At 43.1% G+C, this 17,456-nt stretch overlaps 1 protein-coding gene across 11 annotated transcripts in view; it reads left to right on the forward strand.

Moving 5' to 3' along the window:
• LOC308473893 (uncharacterized protein) overlaps window positions 1–17,456 on the forward strand; it is a 111,382-nt gene that overhangs the window by 33,379 nt on the left and 60,547 nt on the right. For 10 of the 11 annotated variants that reach the window (XR_013984356.1, XR_013984357.1, XR_013984358.1 and 7 more), the window contains exon 2: window positions 9,804–9,912. Coding sequence is in view for 4 of the 11 variants with exons in the window: in XM_080999796.1 (XP_080855922.1) it covers window positions 9,804–9,912 (109 nt within the window). In the remaining 7 variants the exon portion in view is untranslated. Of the gene's footprint in view, window positions 1–9,803; window positions 9,913–10,908; window positions 10,967–17,456 lie in introns of those variants that run through there. The other variant, XR_013984362.1, reaches the window with a different exon arrangement.

Raw genomic sequence — 17,456 nt, forward strand, 5'->3', positions numbered from 1 at the left:
TGATTTATAGATGGTATATGACCCCAGTCAAACTTGCCAAAATTTACCACCTGTCTGATAATAAGTGTTGGAAATGTAGAGAGTGTGAGGGAACGTTCTTCCACCTCTGGTGGACTTGCCCTAAAGTGAAGGCGTTCTGGGAAATGATTTATAATGAATTGAAAAAGGTATTTAAATATACCTTCACTAAGAAACCAGAGGCTTTCCTTTTGGGTATTGTCGGCCAAGGGGTGGCAAAGAAGGACCAGACATTTTTTATGTATGCAACAACAGCAGCAAGGATACTTCTCGCCAAACATTGGAAAACTCAAGATTTACCCACACTGGAAGAATGGCAGATACAACTGATAGACTACATGGAACTGGCTGAAATGACCGGCAGAATCCGTGACCTGGGAGAAGAGAGGATTGAGGAGGACTGGAAGAAATTTAAGAACTATTTACAAAAGTATTGTAATTTGAGTGAATGCTAAATAAGATGCTAGATTAAAATAACTGAGCACCACTAAATTTAGAAGTTTTTAAGAAAATAAGTAAGACTGTGAAAATTTAGCTCCTTCCGAGAATTATAAGATTATGAAATATAGAAGGGATATAAGAATTTAAATAAGATGATAAATTGCTGACAAAATGTTACAACGATGAAAGTGGGAGCGGGAGATGTGAGGAAGTCCAAAGAAAATGTGAAAATATGTTAAGATAAATGTTATATTGTTTATTATGTTTATTTTTATTGTAAAACCCAATAAACTGCTTTAAAAAAAAAAAAGAGAAGTATACACAAGATAATTCTGTAGCATAAGAGGTCATGTAAAAAAAAAAATGGCTAAGGAAAGCATTTCATATCAATACATGTACAATAAATTTAAACAATCCAATAAGGTCTAACAAGAAAAATACAAGATTATGGTCCAGGACAACAACAGATGTAAAGAATGAAATATTGAGTTACTGTTGGGGTCAAGAATTAAATACTACTAGTCCCCAGTGTGCACAAGCAACCTTTGTAGCTGGAGTCAGTCAATGCTGCAGCCTCCCAGGCCAGGTAGGAAAGGGGCCAGAAAAAAGGCAGGGACTAGTACTTGCGGGACAAGTACTAATGGTGCTAATAGTGAACTCATCCCTATGTAGCTAGAATGGCACCATCTTCAAACAAGGGCAAGGTCTGAGCATTCTTGAGAAGACCTTTGCTGATGCTGAGAAGAGAGTTCTCCTCAAAGCAGAATCAACTTCAAAAAAGGGAATTTCCTCAGGACTACAGCGGAGGAGCAAAGGGTTAAATTCCCTCGCTGTGCCTTCTGTGATCCCACTAATTGTCAGCCCTCCTCTTAGCTAAGGCAATTTGCATTTTAAAAAACCTGCATGTTCCATGCAAAGGCCCATTTAGCTTCATTGTAGCATGGCTTTTAAGGATACAGTGTTTGCCTGAGATTCAGATGTGACAACTGGGGATGGAGGAGAAATTAGACTCGGTTTGCATGCAAAGGCAAGCCTATCCAATTCTTTGAAATTCGCACGTCTCTGAAATTTGTGATACAGTTCTCCAACCAAACAATATTTACAATATATTGAGGAAAAGTGTGCATGAAAACGAATATATTACTCAAAATAACATAAGAATGCATTATATATGGGGAAATTGCTTTGCCAAAATGTATTTGTGAGTCAAAAGTGCATACAAAAATGCGTTTATTAGGAGAAATTAGCACTAAACTGCTGGTGTATTTTTATGAGGTAATGGAACTACCCCCTCCCCCAGCTTCAAAGCCAGTGCCTGAATACCTTTGATAAGTCTCCCAAGACTTATCTCTTGTGAGCTGGCATTTGGGGCTAAGGAGTAGTTCAGAGAAAGGTGTAGGCATTTCAGTGAATTTAATGAAATTTTGTTCTGTTTTGCCGCCCCCGTCGTCTTTATTCATTTTACTCACCTCATTCCTTCACTTTTGCATCTATCTATCCATCATCATTAGTCATAATCAGGCTTTACATGAGATTTGCGACTGAAACAGTTCTTAACCAACTGAGGATAGTTCAAGAAGAACTTTAATTTGACATAGCCATATTACAGAAGGGTTGTAAATTAGTTGTGGAGCAGCTACTTTGCATGCAGGACATCCCACTCCTTATCCACAGACTTCTGGAGAGCTGCTGTCAGTTGGTGTAGACAACACTGAACTGTATGGGGCACTTGCTTGACTTGGTATAAGCCAGATTCCTATGTTCATTGGGGGGGGGGGAACTCAGGGATGATAAAGCCATCAATGCTTATTCATCATTAAAGTTGCACAGAAAATTAAAATTAAATTGAAAATTCTCTTGTTGGGGTTTTCAACAAGCACACTTTCCTGGCCTGGCAAATAAGATAACACACACACACATGGGCCATTTTACATCCACAAGAAAAATCAGCTTAGAATAGGAAATAAACAAACACACACACAGGTACTAAAAGGTTTATCAGCAAAAGCATATACCAACAAGTACTGTTAGGGAAACAAGTAATTCGAGCTGGGTTTTCAGGTGATATGTTTTCCTTTGGAAGAATAGTTTGTTTTAAAATGACAGCTTCCTGCATATAAACTGGGGTCAAGTTATCAACCTTTATAAACTAATAGCTGTATGATTCAAAAACATTTGGTGCGTGGAAGAGGGAGGGAGGGGAATAACGTGCATATTTTAAGCCCGAATTGCATCATATCAGATAATATTAGCTCCACGTCATCTAATGCAGTACATGCGGTCCCCATAAATCACTCAATGTGACACAAAGAACATTAACTCTTCTCTGTGAGTGGGATTCAGTCATACCATGGATACGGGCTTAAAACCGGTAAGAAGTCAGATCCAATAACTGTCCCAATTATCTCCCAGCACAATGTTTTCCACCTGCGAGGAATGATTATGTGTCAGTTGAGATGATAAAAGTCCTTAAAGGGATGTTGATGCCTCACAAAACACACACACACACAAAAACTGAGAGGCATGTTTAGTGAGCTATGTCAGCTTTATGTGCCTAATGTATTCCTGTTTCCAATTTTAGTATTAAACACACAACCAGGTGGGGAAAGGCAGAAGGAGTATGACGGAGGGAGGAAGGTTAATGTAAATATGCAGCCGAGGACTGGCACTTGTGAGATATGGGTTCACTTCTTGCTCTCTATTAGCCCCTCGCAGAGGTAAAGGATTAGCACTTGTAGCAGTTTATATAAACTTCCTTGGCATTACAGAAGTTGCTAATGCTGGTGGGCTGATTTTTCAAGTCCATGTCAAGGGAACCTTGACAGCAGCACAAGATGGAGGACGGCAAATCTGAGGGGGTGTAGGAGCGCCGGTGGTGATTATTCCGTTTGCTTGTGGCAGTGCATGCTCCCTGTGACAAATCTTTCAACTGCCACAGTGACTGTAAAGATAATGGGGGTCTGTAAGCTCCCTGGGTTAAAGCTGAGAATTTTATGCCTAAAGGCTGTCTCCTGGCTGGCCTGACAGGTTCTTTTTGCTGCCCGGACATTTCTGTTCAGCGATGAAGGTGCAATCTGTATGCATTTAAATAAAACCAGAATGAGCCATCTCTCTACCTTTCCTGACCTAACCTACCTCACAGGGTTGTTGTGGCGATTAAATAAGGATGGGGAGAACCGTGTACGCCACATTGAGCTCCTTGGAGAAAAAAGGTGGCATAATAATGCAATTTTAAAAAGGCATTTGCTGCAGTTGTTGCTCATTTCCATAGGATCTCAATCAAAATGGGTTTTGAGGTTACTGTGGTATGCAACATATATATATATATATATATATATATATATATATATATGTGTGTGTGTGTTTGTGTGTGTTTATTTATTTATTTATTCTATTGTTTTTATTTCATCACAATTATATCCTACTTGCCTGTGAGGAAAAAAACCCCTCAAAGCAGTTTACAAGAAGAATAAAACAATAAAATTATCAATAAAAACAGTTAAAACAGTTATTTAGAATGTTTAAAAAATAATTTAAATCAACTATGAGCTAAAAACAGATTAAAACACATGTTTATGATGAAGATAGTATCAAAACATGTTGGGAACATAACAACCCCCTCCAATATATTTTTGATCTTCCTTTTTTGTTTGTTTTGGTAGCATCACCATAGTGACCATAATGTGAGATTTGGCACTAAGTATAACCTTGATTAAACATTCCAACTGACCAGGAAAAAGAATAGCCTAGCCATTTTTGTTTGTTTGTTTTGGTTTTTGGCCAGTTTTTCAGGAAAGCAAACAGGCAAGGCTGCCTCAGATGTGTGTGTGTGTTTTAAAAAACTGTACATCTTAGGAAAATAAAAACCTTTATTCTGGGCTTACCTGTAGACGCTATCCTTAGATCTACTCTGGGTTCTGTCCCAGTATCAGGTAGCAGAGGCAGTACCAGAATTTTTGGTGTCAAGAACTGGGAATGGTCATAATCCATTAGAGGAGAATGTTCCATTACTGTGTTGCTCCAATCAACTACTACCTTTTATTGGGGCCAAATTATACATTAAATGCATTTAAGATCATTGGGTGGAATACAGAATAGCACTAAGGAGATTGGTCCATCACTGTTCCCCCTTGCTTTGGACGTTCTCTTGACTGCCCCTTCTCAGAGCAGATTTGGGAGAGGCATGCAAGGTGTGTGGGGGAAGGGGGGGAACTGTGTTACGCTAGTGGGACTCCTTGTGCTGGCTTCCACTAGCAGAACAGGATACTTGAATAGGGCTTGATATCTATTTTTTCAAAATAGCAGCTGCAGGATTGGGGCTGTGCTACTGATGATGGGGAATGTAGCCTCCCCCACCCATTGGTACCACTGTCATTGCACTAAAAACTCTGTCATTGCACTAAAAATTAGAAGCAGTTTATTGGCAGGATGCATTTAATGACACAGGCCTGGAAAAAAATGTCTTCACTTGTCACTTATAGATTAAATTGCTTATAGAGCCAAGAGTTTTGGCTCACCTTTGGAATATTATACACTAAAATGGTTGCAGTTCAGCCTGCTGTTATCTACTTCGCAATAACTAGCCATACTGCTCCACAGACAAAACATTTCCCTGCTCTCCATCTTTGCCTGCCAGCATTAATATGCATGCTTTCCTACAAATATATGTGTGCCCGAACTTAACTGTATGCAAAATAGGGCGGGAAGAAATGCTCGAGTATTTAAAACACTCCATTTTAAAATAATGATGACTGCATGTTTCCCCCCCCACAGGAAAATAGTGTTATCTGGTTTCATGGCAGGAGTACAGCACACGCACAAAATTAGTACATTCGAAAATAGCAAAACACAACAGATTTACAGGTCAGGTCTTAGAGTAGCAATTGAAGTTTATTTTAATTTTTAAGAAAATAAGTATTGCGAGCTAAATACACAGAAAAACGAATGTCCAAACACGAAGATAACAGTATATAAATGTGGGGCCCTGCAGCACATTGTTTCAGTGTATGACTGTGATACCTGTTACTGTGGTTGACAGTGCTGAGAAAAACAAAACAAAGTTAGAATTGGCACTACTCAGAATAAATTATTTCCTGTCAAAAGGCACAACTGAAAGCCTTCAGTGATAAAAACAAAAGCATTGTTTTCTGCAAATATGCTACTGTACACTTTGTCCAGAACCTTTAACCCAAGATTTCTAGTAGACTAAAGTAGGAGGATTATGGACTAAGAGGTAAATCTTGTCCTATTCTTTGGGAGCCTGTTCCCTATGGCATGCTGGCAAATCCTAACAAATTGGTCTCTTTAAATTTTATTCTGCCCAGCCATAAATAAAGCCTTTTAAAATAATTTTAACAACAACAACAACAACATCTGATAGCCTGGCTTTTTATCAAAAAACCTAAATTATGTTCCTTAAGCATTTGGGGAACTTGGAGACAGAATTTATGAAACAGGTCTAAGTTTGTAACAAAATAAAAATTGAGCAGTTTGAAAGCTGGAATAGATTAGTATCTTTCTTGCAACATAAAGAGAGGAATAACAATTTATAAATGGGAAAGGAGCATGTAAAAGGCTTCTTTCAGATGGCGAGAATATTAAAAAGCCAGTTATTTAATGTATTACATTTATACCCCACCTTTCTTCTGTTGGGGAACCCAAGGTGATGTACATGTGGGTCAGCCATCCAGATCTGCTTAGGTTCAGCAAGGCGATGGCGTCATGGGCCAGTTGGATTTCTGAACCTTTGAGCCGTGTGTCAATAAAACAACATATTCTTCTAAATGAGGGCCGGGCAGTTATGTTTCGAGTGCAAAGTGCTGTCAGTGGGGTCTAGTCTAGCATTTAGGTCACCTGCCAGAATCACAGATGAATGAGGATTTTTCATAGTGATGTCGGCCACATAGGCCTCAAGTTCCTCCCGCAGTGCTCTGATCTGGAACTTATGCCTCAGTGCAGGGATGTAGGTGTCTATTATCACTAAAGGGTAAAGGTAAAGGGACCCTTGACCATTAGGTCCAGTCGTGACCGATTCTGGGGTTGTGGCGCTCATCTCGCTTTATTGGCCGAGGGAGCCGGCGTTTGTCCGCAGACAGCTTCTGGGTCATGTGACCAGCATGACTAAGCCGCTTCTGGCGAACCAGAGCAGCACACGGAAACACCGTTTACCTTCCCGCTAGAGTGGTACCTATTTATCTACTTGCACTTTGACGTGCTTTCGAACTGCTAGGTTGGCAGGAGCAGGGACCGAGCAACGGGAGCTCACCCCGTCGCAGGGATTCGAACCACCGACCTTCTGATCGGCAAGTCCTAGGCTCTGTGATTTAACTCACAGCTATTATCACTATACAACAGAATTGGAATTGAGTTTTGACTGCCATTGCATGTGTCTTAAAAGAGGGGAGGGGAGTTATAGTAGCTTGTAAAGTCGAAGAAACAAGAATTCCCAGTTCCTCCTCTTGCTCTTCCAAAGCTGCCCCTTTTTACTTCCCCTATGGAGAAGGTATAAAAACCATTTAAGGGCATCTCCCCAGTATACCAAATTTCCTGGATAAGAAAAATATCAAAGCAAGTTAAAAAGATGATGAAGCTAGTGTCTCTTGTGGATGCAGCACAACCAGACACATTCCAGGTTAGAAGGGCAATCTTATGCTGATCTTTTCATGGTCATGTAGGTACTTTTCCAGCCACAAACTGAGTACCTGAGGTACTTGGATTGAAGGACCACACATTCTTGCAGAAACAGGACCTGGGTAATTGAGGCTGCTCCTCCTCTGTTGCAGGCAAGTGTGGACAGATCAATTCAGCATGAGCAGCAAAGTGAGGGTCTCCAGGAAGTAGGAATCCTGCTGCCCTGTGCGGAGAGCCCTGCTCCAACTCTTTAAGCTCTCTCATTGAGAGCCAGGCAGGTGTCGTAGGCATTCACTGTAGCAGTTATTCCCCACCAAATCAGTTCAAGGAAGGGAGTTGTAGTTCAACCACATTTGGAGTGCCAAAGGTTCCCCACCCCAGCCCTAGTATATGGACCGCCTAGGGATACACAAAAATACTGCATACTGACCCGACGTTCTTTCACACTTTCACCTGGCATTTTCCATTCTACTGCGGTCGGTATATTTTGCACAACTGCCTTCTGTGTGCCTGGATGGAAGATAGAGAAGGGCATTGGAGTTTGTGTGTAGAAACTAGCCTACCTTACTGTACAAAGGTAAAAATTTATTCTTGTGCTCACAATTGGGCCCACCCACCACTCATTGGGACGATTTCCCATGTTGGCCATAGCTGGCATTTCAGAGGAAACAGGTTTGCAATCCTGTGGATTACTAGACTACTGATAAACGGCCTCGGCCTAGTATACCTGAAGGAGTGTCTCCACCCCCATTGTTCAACCCGGACACTGAGATCCAGCGCCGAGGGCGTTCTGGCGGTTCCCTCACTGTGAGAAGTGAGGTTACAGAGAACCAGGCAGAGGGCCTTCTCGGTAGTGGCGCCTGCCCTGAGGAACACCCTCCCATAAATTGTCAAGGAAATAAGCAACTATCCTACTTTTAAGACATCTGAAGGCAGCCCTGTTTAGGGAAGTTTTTAATGTTTGATTTTTTTAAAATATTCAATTGGGACCCGCCCAGAGTGGCTGGGGAAACCCAGCCAGTTGGGTGGGGTATATAAATAGTAATAATAATAATAATAATAATAATAATAATAATAAAAAATTGAAGGCAGGACCCTACAGCAGCAAGCACTGAGGAGTCCCTGCCCTGCATAGATTCAAGTGAATGCAGGAAATGTGAGAGAAGTAATAAAAAAGCAAATAATCCTGTAATTTGACTAGTGAGATTGATGTTGAGGAAGAAGATTTGTGTTTGGGTCATGGACATCATAACAGGTTTTCCTGGGTTCTGTGAGCACTGGATGCTGCTGCATTGCTGAGGTTAGCAAGCTGTGCATCATTGTTAAGTCCCTGGATAGGAGACCACTGGGTGTAATACACACACACACACACACACACACACACACACTATGCCATACAAACACACACCCTACCACACTAATACATAAAACTAATTACTAACCAACACTGATGGATGCTGTGCTGATCACCTTGGATAATTAGCTTTTTCATGTTTCTGCTTGTTTCTGTTTTATTGCAAATTAAAATAAACTTCCCTTGAGATATTAAAAGTTGACCCGCAAGTCTGTTGTATTTTGCTATTTTTATATGTACTAGCTTTGTGTATGCCGTTTCTCTGCGCCTTTGCCACAAAGCCAAATAACACTATTTCCCCCTGAAAACATGTGCAGCCGGCGCTGTTTAAAAATATATGATTGTAACTTTATATGCATGTGCTCCCCATCTATTGTGAATCAAAAACAGATTAAAAAGTGTGCTCATATCTGTAGAGAACTATGAATACTAGCACTGAAAGATGAAGATCTGGGTGATGTTCTGCCCCAGAACCATTATTGCAATAGAGATTGTGTCACTCAGTATCTAATGGAGGAAATATTTATATGATAGTATGTAGTTGTTGCTGTTTAGTCGTTTAGTCGTGTTTAGTCAAACTCATGCTGGTAGCTTCAAGAACACTGTCCAACCATCTCTGTTGTCCCCTTCTCCTGGTGGCCTCCATCTTTCTCAACATCAGGGTCTTTTCCAGGGAGTCTTCTCTTCTCATGAGGTGGCCAAAGTATTGGAGCATCAGCTTCAGGATCTGTCCTTCCAGTGAGCACTCAGGGCTGATTTCCTTAAGAATGGATAGGTTTGATCTTCTTGCAGTCCATGGGACTCTCAAGAGTCTCCTCCAGCACCATAATTCAAAAGCATCAATTCTTAGGTGATTAGCCTTCTTTATGGTCCAGCTCTCACTTCCATACATCACTACTGGGAAAACCATAGCTTTAAGTATATGGACCTTTGTTGGCAAGGTGATGTCTCTGCTTTTTAAGATGTTGTCTAGGCTTGTCATTGCTTTTCTCCCAAGAAGCAGGCGTCTTTTAATTTCGTGGCTGCTGTCACCATCTGCAGTGATCAAGGAGGCCAAGAAAGTAAAATCTCTCACTGCCTCCATTTCTTCCCCTTCTATTTGCCAGGAGGTGATGGGACCAGTGGCCATGATCTTCATTTTTTTGATGTTGACCTTCAGACCATATTTTGCGCTCTCCTCTTTCACCCTCATTAAAAGGTTCTTTAATTCTTCCTCACTTTCTGCCATCAATGTTGTGTATGGTCCAAAACTTTGGGATCCATAACAATTTTAAAAACAAACAAAAATAATAAGGTTTTATTGCGTATTATAGACAGCTTAGACTAGCTACAAAATGCTTCCGTTACTTCTTTCTTACAGACGTCCTGCTGGGGATGGTTCACAAAAAGAAAATCAACACCTGACAACATTGGTCCAGGAAGTAAGCTCCATAGAACAGTGGAGCTTATATCTGCAAAGCAAAGCTACTGTAAGTGGTGTTTACTATAAACAGCACCAAGGCGGTGCGCAAAATTGCAGTCACTGAGAGGGGTGATTTTGCGTAGGAAATTGGCACTTGGCCTGGATCCATATTGCCAGCGTTTTGCTAAAAAGGTAAAGGTACCCCTGCCCATACGGGCCAGTCGTGACCGACTCTAGGGTTGCGCGCTCATCTCACTTAAGAGGCCGGGGGCCAGCGCTGTCCAGAGACACTTCCGGGTCACGTGGCCAGCGTGACGAAGCTGCAGCTGGCGAGCCAGCACCAGCGCCACACACGGAAACGCTGTTTACCTTCCCGCTATTAAGCGGTACCTATTTATCTACTTGCACTTAGGAGTGTTTTCGAACTGCTAGGTGGGCAGGAGCTGGGACCGAACGACAGGCGCTCACCCCGCCGCGGGGATTTGAACCGCCGACCATGCGATCGGAAAGTCCTAGGCACTGAGGTTTTACCCACAGCGCCACCAGCGCCCCTTAGCATATTGCTAGCATATCACTTTATTTTCAAAGTAAAAATGGTCAGTTTTAGCATACAGTAAAAAACCCCCATGAATAATGCAACAGGTACTTTGATCCTGAAACTGTTTTAAAAAATGAAAAAGTTTAACACAGGCTTCTGGGTGAGAACTTGCCTCATTTTGCAACGCCAAATTAAAGCACTGATATAATATATATTTATCTCCTTACTTTACTTTAAAAAGTATATGTATTGGAGTTGATTACTTTCGGGTATTGTATAATAAATTAAATTAAATGTGTTGAATGAGCCAACTCTGAAAAAAAAATCACTTTTAGGTAGTTTGCGCAGCAAGCCTGGCACTGTACGGAAGACCATGTAAAACACTGATGTTGTTGGTTTGTGGAGAGGAGGAGGGAATTTCAGTACCTGCACCTTTCACAGGCCCACAAAGAACACCGGAGGATTCAGGGTGCAATTTGCAAATAACAGTTTTTCATCTTTTCCTTTTCAACACAAAAGAGAGACGGCAAAGACTGTGCATTGAAATATTTCAAATCACTGAACCCTGGTGTCCTGCTGAAGGGTATGAGGTTGCAAACTTTCCTCCAAAACCTTTGACTTCTGCAGTCCTTGCTTCTTTCTCAATTAGTCTCCTGTTCCTGCATTCTTGGCTTCCAAGGGTCAGGTGGGGCCCTCCAGGCATATTTGTGCCTACAACTCCACAGGCTTCAAGAGGTCCTATTCTGTCCCCATTTCTCCATGCCAGAAGCATTCTCATTTTCTTCTTTCTCAAGCTGTCAGTACTGGAGTCTGTTGGTCATCCTGGAAGGGTATTGTGGCATCGAACCCTGGTGGCACCCCTTGACCACCTATAATTTCAGGCATTTTTGAAGGATCAGCAAGATGCAAATGTAGGCATTCACAACACCAAAATACAAGCCAAAGCAGGAACATGGAAAATTGCTCATGCAAATAGACCTCAGATAATTTCTTTTGCTAAGTGAGGGGAAAAAATCCTATCTCAGAGGAAGGCTGAGCAACAATACATCAATATTTTACAGTTAATTTTATGAAGTGATCTGAAAGCAAGGTGAGCTGTTAATAAATAACGTTAGTGTTCTCGTGGCTACTACTGTTTAATCTTCATTTGAAAGCGTAATCCTGTTTTCATGATATATCAGTGCAAATTGCTGTGAACAAGGTCACAAAGAGAGGATTATGCATGTATACAAATGATATCAAATATCACATACATATAAGGCTAAATAAGCAATCATATTTCAAGAAGCCATTATCAAGACTAGTTTGTATGAGAATTTTTTTTAAAATCCCAGTATTTTATAGATTTAATATTTAATTTGGTTAACTAGGGATGGAGGACAAATTTGATTCAGTTCAGATTTAATATTGAATTTACCTAATTTGCACTTTCTGAAACAGTTCAAGTTTACATTATTATAATAGTTTGATACGTTTTACTTGCCTTTATAATTGGACATTATATTGTTGAAAACTGTTGGCATTGATTTATTGGTTTGGCGTGACCCCCGCTAATTGATTTACGATCCACAATTAGCTCTTTATGCCCGGCGCGCTTCCTCCGAGCTGCGCCACTCAGCTCCGTCTCCAGTAGCTCTCCAGTCACGCCTCAGCAGAGTTAAACACAGCGGTGAAACTGTCACATAGCTTCCACTTAGCTTCAGACAAACACAGACAGAGACCAGGTTTGTCCATTTACAGTTCTTTATTCCGACATTCCCCAGGAATCTCCTGGGCTCACAGCAGCCATGACAAACTGCCACCTCTTCCCTCAGAGAACCAGAGAGGAAGAGAACGTAACTCCTCCCAGCTTCGAAAGCTGACGTCAGAATGCTGAGGCATCATGGGAACTTCTTAACCAGTTAAGTTCCAAACCCAACACCCCCTCTTGCCGAACCATTCTGACAAGACCTTTTTGAGTTCAACACCTTCCCCTTTGCCTTGTGCCCCTTCCCGGCATCTTTCCCAGGCACCTGTTGAACCCCTTCAACATTCCCAGAATCACACTGTGCGACACTTTTCCACGCACTTGTGACCTGATACCCTACTGACCCATTTGGGCCAGCAGTTGTGTCTTCTCCGTCAGATCCTTCCCCCTCTGACTTGACACCCTGTTTGTGAGCTTTCTCCATTACGCTAACCGGAGATGAAGCCTCACACCTGGACACTCCTTTCACAACCTTTGGAGATGCCCAGACCTGCCCTGAACCCTGATCTTGGACCTGGTCCCCATCACCGGGTTCTGAACCCTGATCCTGGACCTGGTCCCCATCACCGGGATCAGCCTCTGGCTCCCTTTCCTCCTCAGAATCAGACAGACATTCTGAGAGAAAATCAGGACTATCCCTGAGTCTTGAACACCCATCCTGTTCACAGAACTCAGCCTGCTTACTGACCAGCAGCTTGGTTTGATCACCCTCTGGGTATGCAAACTTCCACCCATTGGTTGCAGGATCATATCCACAGAAGATCATGTCCTGAACCTTTGGACCACCTGCCTCAAAGAGCTCAAAGGGCTCTTTGGCTACCCTCCCAAACCCGGGAAAACCATGTACCTGTGCACCCTTGCATGCCCTGCACCCTAGGGACCTCCCACATTTCCGGAGTTCGCACCCTTTTGTGCACCTGTGCAACTTTTGCACATGACTGGGAACCTTAGCACACTGCGCCTGTGCTTTTCCAGCATTCCCACCACCCTCCAGAGGTGACTCCAGAACAAAGTGATTGTTCTGCCCCCTTTTCACGTTGGCCACTTGTTTCCCCCCAACGTAGACCTCTAGCTCCTCCTGTAAAGGAGAAAAAAACATGTTAGCCACAGCAGAAACCGACTTTCTCATTCCGTCTGCTAACATCACAGTTGTGTCCTGTTGAAAACAGCCCTGCAGTTCCGCATTTCGCCAGCAGGCTTGCTTAGCAGGTGCTGACCAACAGCAGTATTCAAACACCCAGCGTGTCACCGTGTCCTGGCTGGAGTTGTTCTTCACAGTTGCCATAGAAGCAGTGATAAGAAAACAACCCTCCCCAGCGTCTGAGCCACGTCTTTCCCTTGCGTTCCCACGCTGGCCTCCTCTCCGAGACTGACTCCCATGAGAACTCAGCTGGTTGACCTTGGGACCTTCCTGCCCAGCTGTCTCCGCTCTCCATGGGCAGCAACGACGAACTCCAGTGGAAAAACACTGCCCGGGGCTCCTCCCAGCCGGCCTCCTTCTCCTTCTTCCGGAAAAACACTCCTTGCCAGCTCCGCCCCCTCTGGCCTGGCTCCCACTGCGGCTTTCTGGGAACCTGCTTTGTTGACATTCCACTCCAGCACGCACAGTGGACAAGCCTTTACACTTGCCTTTGGAATCCTTCGCCCCCCCGATCTGCTCACTAGCACTCCTTGAGGCTAAAACGTCAGGAACAGGGGCTGCAGCCATCTTTAGGCTTTTCTCAATACTTCTCCGGGGCTCTGGCCTTCTGCTGAAGCTTCACAGCACATCCCAGGCAGCCCTTGCTGACTTTACGCCCTTGCCCGACTTCTTAGAGTGAGCTGTTCAATCGGAATGTCCTCCAAGACCTGGCTGCCTGCCATTGTCTTCCGTTCTCCCAAGGGGCCCCAAGCTGTACTCACAGATTACAAGCTCCTCCGGCACCCATCCGTGGGGAAACGATTTTCCAGCTGCTCTTCAGCTCCCAGCACTCAGCTCTCAGCACAGGCAAACACTCTTAGTGTCTTTCAGCTGCTCTGAGCTCCGCAGCTCTCCTTTGCCTCTTAACACCAGGCAAAAATCTCCGCTGCGTCCTGCCGGCTTTCTCTGCCTTAGACCGCAGACTTCAAACGCATTCCGGCACTTCAATGACAGTTTTTACGATCGGTGATTAAGGGCCCATAACCTCCCTGATCTTCCCATCCTGTTCACAGCTTTTCCAGCATTCCCACCACCCTCCAGAGGTGACTCCAGAACAAAGAGATTGCCTTTCATAACCTTTGGATCCACCCATTGGTCCTCAGAGACCAGAGAGGACTGCTGACCTCAGAGACTCTGCTGAGGCGTGACTGGAGAGCTACTGGAGACGGAGCTGAGTGGCGCAGCGGAAGCGTGCTGGGCCCATAACCTGTTGGCATTGATTTATTGGTTTGGCGTGACCCCCGCTAATTGATTTACGATCCACAATTAGCTCTTTATGCCCGGCGCGCTTCCTCCGAGCTGCGCCACTCAGCTCCGTCTCCAGTAGCTCTCCAGTCACGCCTCAGCAGAGTTAAACACAGCGGTGAAACTGTCACATAGCTTCCACTTAGCTTCAGACAAACACAGACAGAGACCAGGTTTGTCCATTTACAGTTCTTTATTCCGACATTCCCCAGGAATCTCCTGGGCTCACAGCAGCCATGACAAACTGCCACCTCTTCCCTCAGAGAACCAGAGAGGAAGAGAACGTAACTCCTCCCAGCTTCGAAAGCTGACGTCAGAATGCTGAGGCATCATGGGAACTTCTTAACCAGTTAAGTTCCAAACCCAACAAAAACCACCCTGTGACTCTTTGTTGAAGGGGAGTAAGAAATGTAAGAAACAAACAAACAAACAAACAAACAAACAAACAACAAACAAACAAACAAGCAAGCAAACAAACAAACAAACAAACAGCGATACTTTAAAATATTTAATACTCAGTCTTATACACAGGAGAGATTACACTGGGAAGGGCACTTATGGTTCAAGGATTGGGACCTCATGCATTGGCTGGTCATATTTAGTTTGGCCCATTATTGCAAGTGATGTGCTGGGCAACAAGTGTGTGCGGGGAAACACATTTCCTTAATAATGAAACATAAATTAAAATTATTGCAGTTGGAGTACTGGGAGGATACAGTTGCCTTGAAACAGAAGCACTAATTGGAGGAAGCAATCTGGATTACCAACAATGGAGTAATTTATGTTCAATTATCTTGTGGGGGAAAATCATTTAGGAAAGCTCTAAGAATGGAAATCGAGGCGGATATGAAATTCAAACTTGACTGAAACTAGGCTAAAATGCAAGTCCATTTAAAAACGATATTTTCACTCACACAAAGGACTAGAGAATTGTTTATTTTTCATATTCATTCATTATTGATACTTCCTACTAAATTGAAGTATGGTTCACCCGCAGATCATATAGTGAGAGTAAAATCACTCTGTGGTTCATGTATAACCTCCTAAGAGTTTTCTGAAATTCTGGAAGAAACTGGCTACATGTTTCCCAAGTTTTGTCATTTGCCGCGAAGGCTAAAATCTCACTTGCATTTACTGTGAGGTTGTAATTTTTGTTTTATTTGGATTCTCAAAGGTTATACCCTGTCAGCTGCTTCTTGCACTGCTGGTTGTGTGATTTAGTGCTAAGCTGGACACACTGGAAGCAATAACCAGAACGAAGTTTCAGCACTGATGGCAGTGGTGGTTGGTGCCAAGTGGGACTGGGGGGGGGGGGGGCAGAAGGCAAGGAGACCAACGGCAGGTGAAGCCAGACCCAAACGACAGGCAGAGCCGACTAATTTGTCCCCATTCTTCTCCATGCTGTCTTCCACAAGGGTAGGAAGACAGTGCCGCCTCCTATACTGGTTGTTAGTAAGAAGACATGCAGGTGGGGGCAGGCTGAGACAAGCTGAGTTTAGTGGGGCAATGGCCCATTGACTGACAGCGTGCGACAAATAGTTGTACACCAATCCCTCCACTGTCTCATTCCCCTTCTATGCTCTTTAGGCAAGTGGCTTTGCATATGGATTTTGTATGCATACCTGCAGGAATATGGCAAACTATTCAGTCCCTTCCCTGGCCCCATTTACACACAGGTGTAGTAATGTACCATTGAGCAATCGCTTCTGATGGTGTTGCGTTATGGCTAGGATGGACTTGTGGTGTTTTCATTAACCATATTATGACCGGAGGCGGAATTACTGTTAAGAGTGTCATGTACGAGAAAGTGACCTGCGTACAATACTGGTATGAAATGGTTAAAGATGAATTTAATGGCTGACTGTTAAAGTGAAAAACAACTCCATATAAGGGACAAGGAGGGTTCTGAAACATACACATAAGGCGGGAGGAATGAATTGAGGAAGTTGTCTTTCATGGACTGTGGTTGGATGAGAGATGGTGAAGTTCTGGCAGAAGGATCCTAAATTGCTTAAGTTCCTACATTTAGCATGCTCAGGGACATGGTATTCTGAGGTACAAAGCAAATAATTGCTCTATGGGCTGTGCTTGTGGCTATGTTGACTTCCATATCTGCAACACATTTTCTTAGTATCACACCAGAGAAGTTCATATTTTCATTCTCTCGTCATTCCCACCCCAAACTCCTTGTAGTTTATGGGTAGTAGATTAGTGCCCAGAAACTCGGCTAAAGTAGCAATTAATTTCAGGCGCTGGAAACACTTGCGCATGCCTCAGCTTTGAAGTAGTTCACTCAAGGGGATTCTGCAGATTAGCTGATGAATCCTGACAGGGTGTCACCAGAAAGAACTGGAGACATTGTTGTTCCAGCAAATTTCCCAGCTGGATGAATAGGTGTCTACCATGGATGCTTATTTTGTATTGGTTTTTAATTTATTTGCTATTCTCTCTCCCCCCCTCCCTCCCCCCTCCCTCCCTCCCTCTCTGTGTGTTTAAGCTATTTTATTGCATTTTCTACATCACGTTGAGAAGTGTGTCTGTAGATGGCTAATAATAATAATAATAATAATAATAATAATAATAATAATAATGCACATGAAGACAGCAGTAGAAAACCAAACCAAAACTCCAACTCAGGAGCATTAAAATTATTCCAATGACAGTTGAAAACCAATTCATTTTAAAAAGCTATTTATAATCCAAATAAAATCTTGAAAAGGAAAGGCTTTATTACTTTCCAAAAGTTACCGCAGAGAGTGACTGGGACTCAGAGAATGAGAGGAAGCTCCAAAAACAAAGTTGAACAAACTTTCATACCATTTCCTTTTTTCCCCACAGTTCCACTTTCTCTCCCCCTCCCATTTTGGGCATTCTACCATATCAATTCTACTACAGGGACGC

The sequence above is a fragment of the Podarcis pityusensis genome (assembly GCF_964106645.2).
Source record: "Podarcis pityusensis genome assembly, chromosome: 3".
Classification (NCBI taxonomy): Eukaryota; Metazoa; Chordata; class Lepidosauria; order Squamata; family Lacertidae; genus Podarcis; species Podarcis pityusensis.